Below are 20,293 nucleotides of genomic sequence, written 5' to 3'. Positions count from 1 at the left end.
AAACTCAGAGCGCAATACTTGGAACTGGAGGTGAGGCTACAGAGAGGCAGAGAGAGATGTCAGGGTTCTTGTCCTCAGGAAGAAAATCACATTCAGAAAACAACCAAAGGGCATCAGAGCTTCGGTTTCCATATCTGTTGAAGAGTGTTAGACACCACCTGCCTTGACAGCTTCTTCCAAGGACATTGACAGCATGTGAAGTGCCAAACACAAGGCCTGGCACGTGGGATGCCTTCGGTCAGCAGGAGCTCCTCCCTCTCTTTTTCTTCTTTTTATTATTAACAACAAATGCCAGCTAATATGGCACATACTGAGTAGAGAAGATACGGGAGTAAAACTTGAAGACTGACTTATTTAAGTGGGGTTTTGGCTGGGTTTGGGAAGAATTAAAGAAAGATGTGCATGAATAGAAGTTAAAGTTGGGGACGTGGCATGTATAGCCATAGAGTTGTGCCAGAAAAGTAGCATTTGGCCTATGAATTACATTGGCAGAAGTAAAGGGTCCAATCGGATGAGACAGTGAAAGAAGAGTGGCTAGTTGGTGGAGTGCCTTAAATGATGAGATACAGAATTTTGACTTATTATTACAGACAGTATAAGTAAGGGATCATTGTAGTTTCTCGAGGTGAGAACAAAAATGATTTTTGGGGGCTGGGAGCGGTGGCCCATGCCTATAATCCCAGCACTTTGGGAGGATCACGAGGTCAGGAGCTCAAGACCAGCCTAGCCAACATGGTGAAACCCCACCTCTACTAAAAATACAAAAATTAGCTGGACATGGTGGCGGATGCCTGTAATCCCAGCTACTCAGGAGGCTGAGGCAGGAGAATCACTTGAACCTAGGAGGTAGAGGTTGCAGTGAGCCAAGACCGTGCCACTGCACTCTAGCCTGGGTGACAGAGCAAGACTCCGTCTTGGGGAAAAGAATGATTTTTGGAGATCTTTATAATAAGATGTGTGAGAGCGGGTAAGTCAGGGGACAGGAAGAACACCAGGAAGGAAGCTGGGCTCATACTGGGACTTTTACTAGGATAGTGGTGACAAGTCCAGGGGCCAGGAGAGCTGATGTCTACAGGTACCTGGGCTGATGTTGGCAGAGAAACATAAGTAGAATCTGGAAATGGCATTACCCTGTGGGGCCATGAAAGAGAGAACATTCTGAGCTTAGTGCCCAGAAGGTCTGGATGGAGGGTGGAGCAGTTGATAGTAACAAAAATACAGAAGAGAGACCTAGGTGATTGCAGAACGAGCCCTAGGCCCTCAGTAGCAGGAATGGGAAGACGCAGGAGCTGAGGGCCTATGCCGGAGGCTGCCCTTCTTCATGGGACTTCCGTTCAGGCTTTCAAAGCTCACAGGACGGTGAGCATCATTGTGGAGGGTTATCTGTAGATATTTATATCAACTGAGTCAAATCTCCTGTGTAATTCTGTAAATAAACCAAGGTTCGCTTTTAATGAGTTTTTGAGGTTTCACAAATAAATTGGTTTGGTTCTAAAAAGCATGCTTTTAATAAATTCCCTATGTTCTGAATAAAATTGGCCACTCTAATGCCTTCAGCCTGACCACAAATAGTCACATCGTGCTTGCATTTGCGTTAGTAGTGAGACTTATGCAAAGCAACACCTTGAGCCAGGAGTTCTGGAATCCCGCTTTCCTTGGACCACACATGTGGATGTTCCCTTTCTGAAATGAGTACAGTTGCTTCTGGGTCTAAACCCACCACTTGTCTTGTTGGGATGGGGACTCTGTGGCTTGAGCCGTGATGTTTTCTCCCTTTGTCTCCCCACTGCAGACTACTGTTTTCCAAAGTGAAGTTGCAGTCACTCTGCCGAGGCCCAGACGAGGCACTGCTGACTTGTAAGCACATGCTGCAGATATGGAAATCCTGCTACAACCTCACCAACCCCAGGTAAGAGGCCAGCAGGGCCTGCTTTGTGTGGCTTTTGCATGGGTCCCTGCCTATCAGTGCCTTCTCTGATTGGCATTTAGCAGGCATTAACTCTGTCACCCCTGTGCACCTCCAGGCCACCACAAGTGGCAGATGATAGCAGTGGAGCTTCACACTCCATGTTTAAGGGGCTGTTTTCCCAGTGGCTGATGAAGCTTCCAGATCCTGGGTTTCTTTTGCTTTCACTGCCATAGTGACCCACTGGACTCAGTTCACAATGGATCTCTATCCAGTTTCTCTCTAACACCCGTTTACCTAACTCCTTTGACCAGTCTTATCTTTCTGGTAATTTATGTATAGACCAGTCATTTATGTGTTCCAGATGGGGTTCCTGCAGTAATATTTAAAAAACCTGCACAGACATCAGGCCACATGCTACTAAGAAGAGAAGTGGCTATTGGCATAAAATATCACTGTGAAAAAGTTAAAATCATGATGCATACAACTATCAAACACATGTCAAAGATTTTATTTACCTTATTAACTAATGCAGGAACCAGGAAAATGTTAAGACCTATTCACAGAAGAGTTTGAAGAACAGATACTCATAGGCAGGAATGCTGAAATGATTTGCAAGTAGATACAAAAACAACATCCTATAAGATGATGAAAGATATCGTTTGGGGTTCTTTACTACAGGGTGACATCAGTTGTCTCTCCCCCAAACAAAATTCACTTGCTTTATTATCAGTTTTCCGCGGGTTAATTTCTACCCCTACAGAGCTGTAAAGTAGCTCCGTCAATGGGAAGTGAGTCAACGGTGCCTGCCCTTTAGAGTCAGATAACCCAGGGAAGGTCTGCTCGTCAACCCCCAGCATTCCACGGACAGACACCCACCTATTTGCCCATTTCCAAGTCTTGCACAGTTTTCCCTTGCGTATGTTTAGATTACTAAGTGAAGGAAGTCATTTAATGAGAAGGGATGTAATGATTCAAGTGAATTCACACAACTGCTCCAATACTCAGAGTGTTTTTTACTTTCCTAGCAAGGCGTCTGGTCAGCTGATATCATGCTTTTAAGAGTCAGGGACCTAAAAATATGTCACCTAAAATGTAAATGAGTACGAAGGGTGAGGCGGGCAGTGGGCTGGTGGCCGTGGTCTGCAGAGACCAGCAGGGAGGGAGGGCTACGGAGGCAGCAGAACAGAGATGGGGTTCCCTGTGAGATTGTTTTACAAATGTTTCTGCAGTTAAAAAAAAAATGTTCAAAGTCAGGGCCCTGTTAAGGGGATGGACCCCCTGGAAACTGATAGACAGACCCGTGACCCCAGGCCCTGCGGGCAGTGCACCTGGAAGGAAGAGAGCTCTGCCTGGAAAGCCATGTGCTGTCCAGCCCCTGCCCTGCCCACCGCCAGGCAGCCCCAGCCCCCACCTCCCCCCCAGCTGGAAGTCCCCTTCCCAAGCACAGGAACGGCGGCGCGGTGCTGTGCTGCTGGGCACACCCGCCCTTCGCTTGGTGAAAGGTAATCATGAGACTGGCCTCTTCCCTTTTGTGGATATGTTCTCAAAATAAAGATCATTTTAATTTTTTTTAAATTCTACATTTCTAAGTCTGGAAGCAAAAATAGAAACTGTCCATATTTGTCTCCCCTGAAAGCCCCCACTCCTGGCCTATGAAATCTTCAGGATTTGGGGGAGTCTGCCTCCGAACCAGCTAGCAGGAGATGCTGCCCAGGCAGGTTGCCTCGGCGCCGGAGCGCTTTCCTTCGCCTGTACCCCCTTTAGAAATGAAAAAATAAACCCATCAGCTTTGTGTTGCCAATTTCCCCTCAGTTCCCCACACCTCTCCCACCTCCCCACATTCCCTCCCACTTAGCAACCAAGAATATTGAATGTGAGGAGAAAAAAATAGCAGAATTGGAAAGCTTTTTAAAAATACTTAACCAAATGCCTGGGCTGTGTCCATACTTCCTCCGTTTCCTGAAGGTTCCTTCAGGGCCAGAGTGGGGAGGACCCTGGCTCCAGGCAGTGTCTGGTGGGGACTGGCGGATGGGGTGGGCGGTAGAGGCCCCACTGATCACTCAGAATTCCCCCTCCAGCTCCCCGCAAAGCCTTGAGGGAGGAGTGGTGAATTGAGCAGCCCTTATTAAGGAGCGTCATGTCTGGTTTTTTAACTTGATTTTCTCTGGGATAGAAATAAATGTTTCTCCTGTAGCCCTTATCATTATGTAAATGTAGTCATCCCCGCCAGCCTGCTCGGTAAGAGGTGACCCTGGCAACAGCATAAAGCCTGAAGGAAGGGCTGTGTCTTTCAGGGGACAGCACACCTTGCAACACTCCGGAGTGGGGCCGCAGTGGCTCCAGCAGCCTAGAGGCTGGGATCAGGGCATACAGTGTTTTAGAGGAGGGTGGAACCACATGAACAAGCGCCTAAGAATCATGGCTTCTTTAAAATAAAATGAAAACTGAGCAGAAAGCATTTTGGCAGACAGCATTTGGCTTCTCCCCGGAGCTGGTCTGTGCTGACTTCCCGGCTTCCTTGCTTCTGAGCATGCTGGGTTGTAATGGGCCCCCTGCTCTATCTGCCAGTTTCCCAGTCTTCCCACCCGCTTCCAGATCCACCCCAGGCTCTGCACAGGCCTCCAGGGCAGTAAGATGAGGAAGACGTGGGCAGTAGCAGGGAGTGAGTGGCCAAATTGAGAATAGACCCTAGCTTCATATTCTCAGCAACCCGTTCCCTCTTCTCGATTTTTGCTTAAAGGGGGAAAAAAATTACACTGAGCTAGTCACTAAACTGAGCGTTGGAAAACTTGCAAATAGTGTTCCACCTGCAGTTGGAGATGCGTCTCTTGCTGTGAGCAAAATGGTGGGTGGCATTCTCTTACATTTGGCGAGGTGTTTGTCATTTCAGAAGCCTGGATTCTATTTCTCTCGGTCTGCAGTTTTGCTTGCATTTAGGATAGAAATCTGTCTCATGCTTTGTCTTCTATCTCTGGGTGAAGTGTAAGGCTCCCTCAGTCCTTGTGCATATTGACCCAGCCACTCAAGACAGTGTGAATTCTGACCAGAATCTCACCAGAAGGTCCCAGCAGTCTCCCTGAACTGAATCTCACAGCATTTCAGCCAGGGATGGTAATAACCACGTTTATTGAAACTTCTCCATGCCAGCACTGTACTAGGCCACTGATGTGTTATCTTCAATCCCTACATTAGCCTTGCAAGATAGCTACCATTACTTCCATTTTACAGAAAATAAAATTGAAGCTAAAAGTGGCTAAATAACTTGCCCAAGTTTTTCCAATTGAATATGTAGCAGAACAGTGATTCAGCCCCAGGCCTAACATCAAAGCTCTCTCCACACTGGCATGCTGCCTCTCTTGAGCTGACAACCAGTTTCTTTTCATTTTTTTTTTGTTAATCAATTCTTTCCCCATCTTGTCACTGCTACTAGACCCATCTCCATCATGTACCCATGAGGTGACATCCCCAGGTGATTCAAAGTCCTGTTTCAGTTACTTGCCAACAAACAGCATTTAAACACACACATACTCACATTCACATTTCTTTGCTCTAACCTCAGTTAGGAGTCAGAGATCCCATTTCATCCTTACAGTCACCAGCATTTGGGTGGAGCTTTTCTTTTTATAAAGCATGTCCTCATTCCATCTTTGAAGCAGCTCCATAAAATGGGCCAAGGTCGTGTGATCTCATACCCATTTTACTGATGAGACAATTGAGGCTCCGGGATATTGGGAGCTTACCTTGACTCTTATCATCCAGGCCTAAGAGACCTGGAGAAAAACAGAAGTTCCTCTCTCATCTGCCCCTGTTCTGGTTTCCTAGCCGAGGCCCTTCTTTTAGGTGCAATATTTACTGTGTGCCAGGCACTATTCCAGGAGCTGGGAAGAGGCTCAGCTGAGACAAGAGCTCCAGGGTTCTGACTCCAAGCCCACCCCACCACCACCAAGCCTCTCATGTTTAATCTCTGTGGAAGATATAGGATTTCCAAGAGAGGCTTCTAATAGCCGGTATAACTTTAACTCTCATGACAATTCAGTGATAATAGGGAATAGAAGTCCCTGCATGTGCGCATCTATGCATGTGGGCATCTCCCGCTTACATACCATGGATCTGGGGTCCTTCCAGTTTCCTTTCGCTCTACTACAACACTCACCAGGAATGGTTTTCTCTCCCTTCCTGCCTCCCTCCTTGGGAAGTGCTCCTGGCAGCCTAAGGGCCCGGCAGAGAAGAGGTGAGGTGACTGGGCTATGAGGAGGAAATGAGTGGTTCACAGAAGTGCCTGAGCAGATGTGTCCCAGAGGGAGAGAGGAAGGTGACTTTCCAGCTTGCCTGAGAGACTGTCCAGAGTGAGCAAGTTAGGGAGACTCAGGGTTGCTCAAGGCCTCTCCTTGCCCCTTGTCCTGTATTCTAGGAGTCAAATGTAAATCTTGATTGGTAAAGACTCTATACCATGTAAATGAAGAACTAAAAATTGCTTCAAGCATCCAGTAAAATTCTCAATTGGTCACAAATACCTAATTATTTTTAATTTTTTTTTTTGTTTTTTGAGACAGTCTCGCTCTGTCGCCCAGGCTGGAGTGCCATGGCATGATCATAGCTCACTACAGTCTGTCTCCCAGGCTCAAGCCATCCTCTTGCCTCAGCCTCTCAGATAGCTGGGGTCACAGGTGCATGCCGCCAAGCCTGGCTAATTTTTTTATTTTAATAAAGATGAAGTCTTGCTATGTTGCCCAGGCTGATCTTGAACTCCTGAGCTCAAGCTATCCTCCTGCCTCAGCCTCCCAAAGTGCTGAGATGACAGGCATGAACCATTGTGCCCAGCCCTAATTATTTTTAGAGAGAAAACATTGAATGTGGAAACAAAAGCATCTCTATGTTGAATAGTTGATTGTTGCGTACACACTGTTTTCCAAAGGAAGTAAGGCAGACACACTAAGGATGTAACTGAACACTGTTTCCCAGCTGGTGGAGGGAATGTGGATCCTGTGCCATTGTCAGGGGGTGAGGTTCAAAATTCAGATGATGGTTTGTTTGGGGTTTCTAACATTTTAACTCAGCTTCCCCATACCTCCTACAATTGCACCAGAAGCCTAGGGATAAGTTGGCTATAGGAATTGGCTGGCCATATTAGCCTCAGATGTGTGTTGTAGGTATGTGGTTTTATACACACCTGGCATGTACCTAGAAGTTGTAAGTCTTCAGAATGCTCCATCTATGTGACCTTATGTCATCCTCACACAGTTCTGTGTAGGACAACAATCCTTATCTTCATCTGATAAGGGAAGTCAGTGAGGCACAGGGAAAGCTGTCTTGCCCAAGGTGACCTCCTCATTAGTGACAGCACCGAAACATGGTGAGATGGGAGTCCTGGAAGATGAGAATGTCTGAAACAAACCTCAGATTTGGACCACCAGAAACCCAGGCAAATCCTTCCTTTGCAATGCCAATACCTCATCGTGTGTCTTGGAATCCCCAAGGTGGTGAATAATATGTCATCGTTTCGCTGTATTTTGAGATAAATCTTCTAAAAAACTCCTAAGTGGAGGGGCATTGCAATATTCAGATAATTTGTATTTAGTAGTATTTATGTGAAAAATGCTACCTGGACAGACCTGCGCCAGAAATATTCAGTGTTGTGATGAGTGAAAATTTGCATGTACTTTTATGTTGTTTTCTGTTCACAGACATGTATTGTTTCTCAGTTATGGAAACAATTAAAAGAGCAGTTTCCAAAAAACATGTCTGGGATGATGTAATAAGTATAGGCTGACAAATAGTCTGTCCTGAAGGAAGTTTTCTTCTGCTTCCTGTGGATTTCTCTAATGTAGTTAGAGAAATCACTGGACGTGGAAATTGCAGCCTGTAAACTGTATTAAGTTTCATGCCAAATCTTGTTTGTACTGCTTTAGCAACAGCTGCATAAAGGAAGGAAATTGTGTCTCCTTATTGTAGAATCTGAACTTCTTCACAACAAAAAATCACTCTTAAAGCCCCCAGATTGGAAAAGAAAATAGATTCAAAGAAAAGCATTGAAGATTCAAACCTCAAGAGACAGACATGATTCTTTCTGGAGCTGCTTTGATAGGATATCATGATACAGGAATAAAGCAATAGTGTTTACCTACAAGCTTCCTAGAATTTAAAAGAGAAATCCATGTTAGATGAGATCCCTTAACGGTTTCTCTCCCTGTTAGGCCCGCTGTGGTTTCCGTGTGGCATTACCGGGTGAACAGTGCCAAGCCTGTTTTATAGGCACAAGCTAGAGAGGGGGCTCAGTAGAGATGGGCAGTGCAGGAAGCTGGTAGGAGTGGTGGTATGGAGGCTGCCACTAAAACCCTGCCATGTTCTCTCCCAGTCCCTGCGTGTCCCTATCAGCCAGCTTTCTCCAGCTTGGGAACACTAGACAGGGCTCGTACACCAGCAGGAAAGTTAACCACACGATGTAGCACCAAGGCCTACCTTCTGGGGACCCCAGAATGAGTGCATGACTGTGATCACACTCGGAAAAGGGGGTCAGGGGTTCTTGAATCCAGCAGCTGCACCTTAGAACGATCTGAGGAGCTGTGAAAAATGTCGATCACCCCAGGAGTTTTGATTTGTTCGGTTCACAGTGGGACCTAGGCGTCTGTTGTTTAGAGATGTCCTGGGTGATTTTCCCGTGCAGCCTGGGTTTTAGAAGCGCAGGTGTGGAGCATTGGTTCATGAAGACAACTCTTCATGGATGGCGTGTTCATGGACTCACTGCTAAGACTTCACTTTCTAAGGTTGCTAATGCCAATCGGTTTCCCCTTGTAAGGTGGATGGAAAATGAAGCTTCAAGTTTTCATTTTTGTGTCTTCCAATGACACAAAAGAGGCCAAAATTAACCAGGGTCTGTGGGTGTGGTTTATGCCCTGTTTGTGATAGTGAACACTGAAAGGAATCCCAGCCCAGGCCAAGCCAGGAAGCAGGATGCCTCCTTCGTAAGAAAGATGCTGAAGAACGTAAAAAATGCACAGAAAGTATTCATTGGCCTTCAGGAGTCAGTATTGGTTGCCTCTCTTTCCTTCCCTCCTCCCACCTTGCAGGTGACTGACATTTGTAGCTGTGTTTTGCAGTGATTCTGGACGTGGGAGCAGCCTGTTAGATAGAACCATTGCTGACAGACGACAGCTTAATACAATTACTTTGCCAGACTTCAGCGATCCCGAGACAGGTGAGAATAAAAAGCCAGAGGGGACGAAATGGTGTAATGGAGAATGTGGGGGCCTGGGACCAAGTGACATGGGATGAGACTGATCGGGTTGGGGTTGGAAAAATTTCTTGCACAAATAGTTTAAACACTCAACTGAGGTGCATTGCTCCAGTGTCTTTCTCAAGTGTTTATTCACAGTGGGGACGGTCATATGATTTGCCCAGCCCAGTGCTTTCTTTGAAATCTATTTCCCCCTTTGCTCTTGGAACTTAAAATTTGAAACTAAAATGAGGTGGTTTCTGTCCCCATCAGGTTTCCCCTCTGCTTCCCTGTGTCTCCCTCTCTCGTTGGGTTTCAGACCTTGCTGAAAGCAAGGTTCACTTTCTAATCTGTTGCACATATAAACACACATACACCCGGCACAAGACCCCGTAGGGTGGCAGGTGGGTTCCACTGTCCCCATGTGGAAGCCCAAGGCACTTCCTGCCTATGAGCAAATCTGCACACCTCGTCGTGTGTGTGTTCCACGTTTGCCTAAGTACAGGAGAGTGAGTCCACCTGCGTAGACCCCACAGCGGTGACACAGGTGAAGTGTCCCTTACCCGAAATGCCCGGGACCAGAAGTGTGTTGGGTTTGGGAATATTTGCATAAACATAATGAGATATCCTGGGATTGGACCCAAGTCTAAACACAAAGTCCATTTCTGTTTCATATACACCTATACACACAGCCTAAATTTAGGCAATTTTATACAATATTTTAAAGAATTTTGTTCATGAGACAAAGTTTTGACTGCATTTTGACTGCGGCCCATCACATGAAATCAGGTGTGGAATTTTCCACTTGTGTTGTATTAACACTCAGAAACATCTCGATTTTAGAGCATTTCAGATTTTGGGTTTTCAGATTAGGGATGCTCAACCCATACCAACGATTCAGTTGTAATCTGGGTGACTCAACAGACCCACAAAACATATAAATTTGCTCTTCTTTGAGCCTCAAACATCATTCTAGAGCATCATTTGGAACCTGCTCCTGTTCCTTCTTCCCCACCCACAGGGGACCGTGTACAACTTAATCTCTATCTGGGTATGCCTGGTCTTTTATGGGCTGGCTGCATGACAGGGACCACGAGGTAATTTTCTTGTCCTTGTGCCACATCCCAGCTCTACCAGAACCTTTCCAAAGAAAGCCCGAGAGCAGCTCTGAGTCTTGCACTGCCAGGGCTTGTCCCCGGGAAAAACCTATCCAGGTGGGCTAAGAGGGATAGGGCCTTTGGGAGCCAGATGTGATGTTCAAGCCTGGCCCACCCCAACAGCTGCCTTGCAGACTGCATTTCTGCCCTAGGCTCCCTTGTACCAAATTTAAAGTCAGCTTCAGAAATCAGATCCAAAGGTCCTGCAGCTCCTGGGTAAAAAGATTTTTGGGCACTGGAAGCAGCACAAATCGTAAATTGGTGCAGTTTAATCTGGCTTGCAGCTGCTGCTTAAAATGTGGACTGAGCCATGGAGAAACTCACCCCCTGGAGTGGCCTGACCACTCTCCAAACAGTTCAGCAGTCATTGGTGGGCTTAGACTGCACACCAGGCAGAGACCCTGGCTGGAATAGTACAGCAGAATTCTGCATCATCCCAGCTCCTGCCGAGGGACCTGTTTAGGCCCCGTCATTGTAGGAAAGAGGTCAGGCTGTCAGGACTAGCCACTGCAAGGTGAGGCTCGGACATGGGGAAGAGAAGGAAGTGAAACTCACTACAGCACCAGCAGCAATTTCAGCTGATTCAAAACAGCTGCTGTGGCTACCCAGCGCCATCTCCCCACTTTTCTCCCTCCTAAGTATCCTGTGAGAACAGCCACACTAAATTCAGATCCCCTTTCCTTCCAGCTGGCCTGGACCTTAATTTCCCTGGAGGTCCCAAGACTTTAAAGCCACATCACATTGAGAACAGATAGTGTCAGAAAATAAATGAGGTCCTTGTTATTCATTCTTCCCATTGCCCATTGGGACATTTTTCCTAGAGTGCTTGAGAGTCTCCCTCTTCAGATTCAGCTTTCTCAGATGCCATGGTGTTTAGGAAAGATGTGCCTGTGTGACACAGTCTGCGGTGTCACTGCCCTGGGTTGGGCCTGGCCCCCGGGTCTTCCTCCTCCCCCTCTGCTTAGTGGTACTGATGCAGCCAGTCTCTCGGGTGGGCCACCATTCACTTCCAGAGAGCCTAGGTGTTTGGAGTCAGGACTGCGGGCTCCTATGCCCTTCCTCAACAACAGGGAAGCCACAGCCTCCCAGGCACTGCCACGGACGGTTTCATTGTTGAGTCATCCACACGAGTCCCTCTGAGACTCCTGCCACCAGCCCTACACCACCCCTGACCCAACCAGGCAGCTGCAAAATACTGATTTGCACGCCAACAATTTAACCAAGAGACCAGGGAATCAGAAAAATGGAAGGCCATTTTAGGAGGCCTTATCATATTTATAAACGAGGGTAAAATATTCTGAAATGACAGTGTAAATCAAAGAAACTTACACATTGGGAAGGCTTGCCTAAAAATGGGGAAAAATGCCTCCATCTTGATTAATAAAGCCCAGTTGCATATGGTTCAGCTCATGGTGCAGTCAAGAAGGGGCAGATGCTGTCATTCACACACCTGTGTGGAGAGCCCGCCTTGCGAACCACCCACAGATTGTTTATTCCCTCACCTTGATTTGATTTGAAGAGGAAATACATTTACATAATTCAAAAGCTAAAAACTAATTCACAAGGTGCTGTAGAGAAGTTTGGCTTCCATCCCTGCCCATCCGTCTTATTTGTTCCTAAAAATAACTGTATTTATTAGCTTTTTGTTTACCCTTCCAGTATTTTTTCATGCAAACAAGCATATATATCTTTCCTCTGCCCCTTTACATAAACAACCACACACATATGCTTTCAAGCACCTGCCATTTTGCACTTCACAGTGTATCTGAAGATGCCTCCATATCCATCTGTGGAGAATTGCCTTATTCTTGTTTACAGCCATATAGTATTCCATGAAACATGGATTTTACATTCTGGATTCTTATCCATCCAGCATGACCGCAGTCATTTTTCCTCCCTTTGCCTTTGAACAGTTTTCAGTTCACGTGCTAAAAGAGCCTGGCTGATTTTGAATATCCGCTGCAACACTGCTCATCCAGAAAAGCAACTGGGCTATAGAGGCAAAGAGAAAAGGAACTTATCCGAGGTCAGAATGGTTCCCAGTGAAACAGAAGTGACCCTGAGATCAAATGTGGCCTGGGAGAACCCAGCCCTGGCGGGTGGCAGCTTATCAGCGTCATGCCCGACACTTAACTGCTTTTCTAAATCCCCTTTAAAGGGCACAGGCGTCCGACACAAGCAGAGCCCTGCAGTGTTAGCATCCATGAGGGTGCACAGCCACAGCCACAGCCACAGTGAACTTCCACTTTCGAGATCCTGCCAACCCTGGGGCACAGGCCTGGGATCACCTGCTGTGCAGGCAGATTCCTTTGTGAGGCCGCAAGTCCTCTTGGATCTGTTTTGTTTTGTTTTGTTTTCCCCCAGAACTAAATTTTTTTTTCTGTTTTTTAATTTCTATTATGGAAAAATTTCTAATATGCCAGAACAGAGATACTAATATTCCCGTTACCCACCAGTGAGTTTTAGCAATCAGCATTCTCATTTGATCTCTCTCTCCTGTCCCACACTTGCTTTTCCTAGAGTATTTTAAGGCCAGTCCCTAATATCCTATTTTGCCTGTTAAAATTTCAGGATATATGTGTAACTGATAACAGCTTAAAAATATATAACTACAATATTATTATTATATATCCTGGGTCCTTATACAGTGCAGCCTCAGTGTTCATGATTTTGGAAGTGGTTGGTTAACTAGAATACGGTTTCCTACCTCTGAAATTGTCCATATGCGGAGCTGTGGAATAACATGAGGAGTCACCCACGTCCATAAGCTTTGAACTGGCCAAGTCCACTGTAGCTAATAGAGTGGAATTTTGTTTCATTAAACAGACATGTCAAACTAAAATAGCCCCCCTTATAGAACATGACTTCCCCTTAGGTATCACCTTGGGCGTCCCTTCCTCCCGCCTCTGCCATCTCATAGGTCCCAGCCAGTGAAAGAGGACTCAAATAGAGTGACAGTCTTTACTTTGAAGCTCTGAGTCATTGTCTTTTCTTTGGAATAAGTTGGTAGTTCCTTAAATAGAGAATGAAAAAAATATTTTATTCCTTTGCCTTTAAAACAGGATGTGGGGTAAGGGGATTTATCTTTAATAATTGATAGATATCAACAAATACCTATCCAACGCAAAATAAGTATTTTAACTTGAAAGTTTGATCCACTTTGGGAAAATTTCTAATTGCAGCTGCGGTGGTCTCCCCGTTGCCGTGTGTTTCTCCAGCTGTAAGACATGAAGGCAGCCGTACTGGCTTTTTTCCCAAAGTGCCCAACCAGCACACCCAACCATAGGCCACCCCAGAAAGCTTAGCACCCCCTTGTCATAATGCTGGGACCATGACATAGTGTTGCACCTCAGTACTCTGCACCTTGGAAAACCTTATTTTCAAGTAAACTGTATATAAGTGCTTCTCATAAAAAACAAATCTATGTAAAGTCAAGTCCTAACCCTTTCCAGTTGAAAAGCAAATTGCTTCCTCTAGAATGTTCTGGATATTGTAGGCTAAAGATGTATTATTTTCAGCAGATCACACTGCTGAATCTGTGCCCAGGTAAATCTTGAGTTATTTTTATTCCATGGTGTTGTTGCAGACCAACTAAATAACCAGTGGAGAAACAAATTTGTTTTCTTCGAAAAGCACTTGTATTCTATTGTCAAGTAGAGGAATGATTGTGTATTACATGACCTCATTTTCTTTGCAGCTTATGTGAGTATATTAAAAGCGAGTTTATTTTTTTCTTTGTGTTTCTAAAGTTTTTTTTTTTTTGCCTTCACCCTTTTTTTCTCTTTCACTTTTTTAGTGTCAGATTCCTCCTCCTCCTCCTCTCCTCTTTCAAGAACCGAATCTCCTCTCCACCTGTTTGTGTCTTCTCATCTTCATTCTCCCAAACCCGATACCTTTGTGTGGCCCCCTGCAGCTCATTCATTCAGTGACGCAGGTCCCCGCCGGGAACCCTCTCTCTGTAAACATGGTTTTTTCTTTCTTGTGAGACCTACTTCATTTGCGTGTTTTACCTTCTGATAATCTTCCTAACTGATAAGCTGGAGAGGAAACTTCATCAGACTTGTCAGAGAGAAATCTTGCTCATTTGAAAATCCAAAAGCTGTTCGGGGCAGAAGGAAACCTGAGATTGCAGGCATTGGAGCCCATGCTCCAACTTCCTCTTTGCAAAGTAAGGGAAACCTTCTGGGCAGAACGGATAGAAGTTTTTCTAGAATATTGCCTCTAATCCTTGGGTCCTTCCGTGCTTTCCTGGAGTTGATATAAATGCATGAAAATCCTATTAAAAGACAAATTACGACATTTTGCGCAAAAACTCCTGTTTTCAATTTAGAAATGAATTCAACCAGTGTATAATCATCAAGGCCGTGTTCTACAGATCAGGGCCACAGCCCTTTCAGCATGTGGTTCTCAAACTTTCCTATGCATTAAAACCACACAGAAAGCCTTTAAAGCAGCGGATCCCCTGGTCCCCACCCCCAACTTTATATTCACTAGGCCTGAGGTGGGGCCTGGGAATCTGGATTTATAAATTGCTCCCCTATGATTCCAATGCCAGTGGGTTTTAGATCACATTTTGAGAAACAGTGCTGTAAACTGTTTTCCATTTGCAGTGAAGGAAAATGTAGGGTTTGTGTCGTGAAACTATGCAGAGAAATTGAATAGTATTTTAGTCTAATCTTGCTTTTAAATAACACAGAAATTCTGAAAGTCAGCTTTAGGGAGTTCCAGAACCTGTCCATGAACAGCAACAAGAAAGATCCCAGTGTGAAAATGAACACTGGTTGATAAAACCCTTGAATAGGACCTAAATATGAATCTGACCCGGGGAGCCCATCCTTGTTTTCTTTTGCTCATTTATTTAATGTTCACTGCCAGCACTGCTAGAAAATTTAATCTCTACATCTGTGATTTATAAGGGCTCATCTTTGTTCCAAATGCCCAGTTATATGCTGAACAAAAGCTCATAAGGGGAACTGCTGCCAGAAAGAACCACTGTCTCTAATGTGCACATCTTTTGATGGCTCACCCGCTGTGTTCAGCTCTCACACACACAAAGCCAGGGCAGAAATTAGATTACCATTCAAAATAAACCATCCACGCCGAGAAACCCGCTGACCGTACTTATCTGCATATTAAGTGTTCTGAACTTTGCTTTAATGGCAATCCCAGTTTTATGAAATGGAAGATGAAGATACTGTCTAAACACCGTGTAAGTTGTTTTTAATGCATTTCTTAAAATAGACATTTTCTCTTAATACAATGCCTACTGGCAATTGCCAACTTCGATTTTTCTAGAAAAATTCTTTACATTGACTTTTGATGAGTTTATTGTCTGAAAATGGGATCTTCCCATTTTAGAATAACATGGTATGTTCCCACTTCCCTGTCCACTCTTTTCTGCACAACAGACCCACCTGCCCGTATTTTTCATGTTGCATCTTGGGAGCCCTGTGATCCTGTAAGCCTTTGAAGATTGCAGTCCCGACTCTTTAGGGGAGGCACTTTATGTCTGATTAATCAGTGACTTTCTGGGGTGATGAGCACCCACTGGGCTTTCTGCTGAATGGAGTATGTCCCGGGCAGTGCTCAGTTGTTTATTCTTAATAAGCTGAAGTCATCTTTCCATCCTCAGGGAGTGTCTAGCCAGTAACCAGGTGTTTCAACTAAGACTGAAGCTCTCGAGAATCCACCGCCTCCCACAGAGTCAGCATTTAGTTAGAGGGGGGAAAACATACTGACAAATGCAGAATTTCTTAATTAAAATTGTAATGATTTTAAGTCCCAACTTTTCCGTTAGGATAAGCAGATAGTCAAGATCTGAAGTTGTATGAATTTCTCCCTCCAACCCTTTGACTTCATAGAAGGGAAAATTAGCCCAACCCTACAAACCACTGGAATCATGATCAGGGTTAATGTGTGGAAAGACCCAAAACCCACTTGTTTGATTATTTTTCCCTTCCCTTTGGAATTTCCTGCTCTGGAAACAAAATACATTGCATGAATTGGTCAGCTTTCATGTGCTGGGTGAACATTTCAATGGATAGGGGAATGCCCAGTTGGCCTTTCTTTTGTTTAAAAAAAAAAAATGTTAGTGGAAAAATGTGTGCCACTCTTGAATGGAAATATGATTCTAGACAGCCAGACTTACAGTTGGAAGGTTATTAGAACTCTGTTCGCTTTTTTAGTCTTAATTTTGATTTTTCAAATGTTTTGTTTCTTGGTTTTAATTTTTGGTTTGATCTGTTGTTCCAAGGCAACTCTCCAGAAGCATACTTTCATGGTTTTCCTTCCCTTTTTTCAGTTAGTAAGTAGTTTACCGATCTATTAATCCTTCTGAGGGCCTCCAGAATCACACTCCCCCCACCACGGAATGTGCATTGTGGTTGTTGAGTGCTGAGAATGCTGAGATGACGTGGACATCCCTCTGCCACCTGCCTGCCCACTCTGCCACCTGGAGCCCATCCCTCCTGAGATCCTAATGCATTCAGCGCAGCTTGGGTTTATATATGAGGAGGCAGTATTGATCTGAGAAGGACTACAAAAGAAGGCATTGCAGGGAAAAAGGCCAACTCTGGGTGTGCAGTGGGTGGATGAGAAGCACTCCTGGCACTGATTGGAAGCATGAGATGCCCCGTCTTCCCAAGGCGGGTGGCCAGTAAATTTTAGGTAGAGGGAACCAGTTGGATCTTGAAATTTTTGTAATTAATCCAACCATTATTGTTGCATAGGAGAGCAATTCTAACTGTTAATTTTTCTAAAAATAAGCAGACATCATAAAACTTAAAAATGTATCTACCAAAATTTAAAGGAATTGCTTAATTCCCTGGATGTAGGATCAGTGCTTTTTTTTTTTTTTTTTCTTTTTGAGACAAGGTCTTAGTAGATCAGGCTGGAGTGCAATGACACGATTACAGCTCACTGAAGCCTGGAACCCCAGGGCTCAAGTGAGCCTCCCACCTTGGCCTCTTGAGCAGCTGGAACACCGGGCACACGCCATCACACCCAGCTAATTTTTTAATTTTTAGCAGAGAGGAGGCCTCACTGTGTTGCCCAGGCTGGTTTCCAACTCCCGGGCTCAAGCGATCCTCCCACCTCGCCTCCCAAAATGCTGGGATTACAGGCGTGAGCCATCACGCCCAGCCTAACAGTGCTTTTGGCAGTGTTTAAGTCATTAGTGACTTGTCACATCTGCCAAAGGATGTTTCTTAGACCACTGATTCTCTTTGGTCAAATATATTTGGACGACAGTCCATCTCCTGCCTAGTGCTTCATAGTTCACCTTAACCACATTAAATGTTCTGAGAAGTCCCGCACTTTGACCCAGTGTTCCCAAACTAATGTAATCGTTTTTTCCACCCTAGGAAATCAGTGTTCATGGATTGCATTTGGGGAAATGCTGGTGGATATGGGGATCCAGTGCATTTCAATGACCTGAGCCTTTAGCTTATGGCAAATACTGCCCCTCACCCTTAAGAGTTGATTCCGGCCGGGCGCGGTGGCTCACGCCTGTAATCCCAGCACTTTGGGAGGCCGAGACGGGTGGATCACGAGGTCAGGAGATCGAGACCATCCTGGCTAACACGGTGAAACCCCGTCTCTACTAAAAATACAAAAAATTAGCCAGGCATGGTGGCGCGCGCCTGTAGTCCCAGCTACTTGGGAGGCTGAGGCAGGAGAATGGCGTGAACCCGGGAGGCAGAGCTTGCAGTGAGTCGAGATCGCACCACTGCACTCCAGCCTGGGCGACAGAGCGAAACTCCGTCTCAAAAAAAAAAAAAAAAAAAAAAAGAGTTGATTCCACCCTCTGAAATCCAGCTCAACCTAGATGTGCCTTTATTTCTGGCCTAAAAACAGTCCATAATAGAAAAGAGGTATGTGTTGGTGCTGTCATCACACATTAGGTGCTTCATAAAAGAGATTTCCCTGCCAGGTTCTTCTCACCATCAAGGGCCAGCTCTGGAGTCACCCGGCAACTCGCCACATCACCCTGGGCCTCATTTCCTCATCTGTAAAAATGTAAATTCCATAGTTATTCTATGTACACCGCCCTTATGATTTGGCAGCCATGGATCCTGGTTTTAAGGGCGAGTCAGGTGCCTTCCCCCTGAGTTACACCCTGGGCAGCTAGGACCAGAAGAGTGGAGGTGGCTGAGCAGGATTGGAGCGAGCCTGCAGGGCTCTCTGCGTGTGCTCATCACTTCTTAGAGGACCCCGGGCGCTCCCCTGCAGGTGCCCTAGCAGTTGTTTTTTTGGAGAAAAATCTGTGCTGATGTTTTATTCCCCTCTCCAAGAACGTGCTAAAATCAAGATTACCGACTTGAGTTCTTGGCTTCATTTTTCCTATCACTGATTCTAGTGAAGTTGCTGCTCTCTTTAGCAGTAATTCACCGGGAGAAGAGAGTAAACACGTTAATGAAGAACATACCTCTAAAATAAAATAAGAGTGAGAAAGGAATTCAAGACAGTAGTGATGTTTTTCTCTTTCCATCATGACAAGCATTTTATTGAGCTGCATTTTCTAGCACTCAAGAATGTATATCATGATCAGGAAGTGACTAGTCAATTAGGCGGTTTTAGTCTCTGTTCCTGCTTAATAGAATAAAGTAGCTTTAAAAGAAATCTAGGTATATATGGGAACATCACTCTGTGATGACTGTACTATTTCTGAGGGGTGGTAATTTTTAAAATTCAGCTCTAATATAGAACCTTTTTTTGCTATTTTAATTAAACTAAATTTAATATAATTCTCCTTAATTAGTTCTGTAGTATCTTTCTTTAAACAAGATTGAGTGGAATGATAGGAGACTGAGAAGCCAACAGTAAGTGGCACTCAGGTAGAAGTTGGGGAGTGTGTCCAGCATTAGAATATCATCCCAACCTGGGAGGCTTTCCCCAGGACGCCGGCAGTCAGGCACTTGGAGGCTCAGAGAGCCTTCCCCAGGCAGAAGGCACTTCCACCCCAAGACACAGCCTCATGAATATGCATCGGGGAGGGTTCAGGTGGAGATGGAAGCATCTGCCCAATGTAGTCCTCCAGAAGGTACTGTCTCTAGCGCAGAGCCACCGGCAGCGGCTCGCTCTAACAGCTGGCACCTTCCTGCATGCGTGTGAACGGCTTCCCTCCATGCTTTCTGTGTGACCACCTGGCCCTGCCAGCACCCGCCAGCAGCATGCTGCGCTAGCCCCGCATGCCCACCGGTGATGACATGTCCCCGGCCCTCCCTGCCTTACTGGGGTCCTTCCCTGGAAACAGCTTCCCCCTCTCAGGACAAGACATGTGCTGTCAGGTTTAAACGGTGCTTGATATTCTGTTAAAGTCAGTGGGAAACTGATCCCGTCTTGGGGCTATGAGTCTTAATCCTTTTTTCACTTGGTGAAAAATGGAAGTGTCTACTAGAATGGTGACCAAGGTGATTTATTTATCAGAGGAACCCACAGCAGGAGCCCTCATGGTTGGTGGGACTGGGTGGGCAGCGGCCCCGCCCCTGCTGTCACACTGGGGGACACAAGGCACGAGGGCAGCTCCCAGGGAAGCATCAGATGGAGAGGAGAGCTGTGACAGCGCGGTGCAAGGAGCCACCACCTGGAGTCGCCTCCTCAGAAAGCAGGACTACCCTACAGCAAAGATGGGAATTGTCCTAACTCCCGGGCACCAGGGAGATGAGGGGACAGCAGTTATGTTTTTTAAAAGGTATGGAGAAATATGCCTGCTTTGAGGGCCGAAGCGGGAGTGGACACTCATGCCTTTTCCTCTCCCTTCAAGAAATAAGACACAGTCCTCACTAGCTCCTTCGCCTCCTCCCGTCCTCAGCCCCCAGGACATTCTGGTTCTTCAAGCACAGGTGACACACAGAGACAGAAGGGCACAGAGCTGCCAGCAGTCTGCAGTGTTGGACTGATTTATTTCCAAGCCCTATCTTGAGAAACAGAATTTTTTTTTTTCCTGTTAAGAAATGAAAATTCTACAGCAAAGCTAGCTCACGGAATGCTGAGTCATTCAGATTGCTGCTTCAT

The 20,293-nt window shown here is 45.6% G+C and overlaps 1 protein-coding gene across 4 annotated transcripts in view; it reads left to right on the top strand.

The window, feature by feature from the left end:
• TTC7B (tetratricopeptide repeat domain 7B) overlaps positions 1–20,293 on the top strand; it is a 277,826-nt gene that overhangs the window by 196,875 nt on the left and 60,658 nt on the right. For 2 of the 4 annotated variants that reach the window (XM_019010165.3, XM_019010166.4), the window contains 3 exons: positions 1,793–1,909; positions 9,007–9,104; positions 16,533–16,583. In XM_019010165.3, the coding sequence (XP_018865710.1) occupies positions 1,793–1,909; positions 9,007–9,104; positions 16,533–16,583 (266 nt within the window). Of the gene's footprint in view, positions 1–1,792; positions 1,910–9,006; positions 9,105–14,075; positions 14,238–16,532; positions 16,584–20,293 lie in introns of all 4 variants that reach the window. The other 2 variants (XM_063698113.1, XM_004055569.3) reach the window with 2 other exon arrangements.

This window comes from Gorilla gorilla, chromosome 15 (genome assembly GCF_029281585.2).
Source record: "Gorilla gorilla gorilla isolate KB3781 chromosome 15, NHGRI_mGorGor1-v2.1_pri, whole genome shotgun sequence".
In the NCBI taxonomy this organism is placed as follows: Eukaryota; Metazoa; Chordata; class Mammalia; order Primates; family Hominidae; genus Gorilla; species Gorilla gorilla.
The sequence above is the reverse complement of the archived record's forward strand: the minus strand, read 5'-3'. Positions and strand labels throughout refer to the sequence as shown.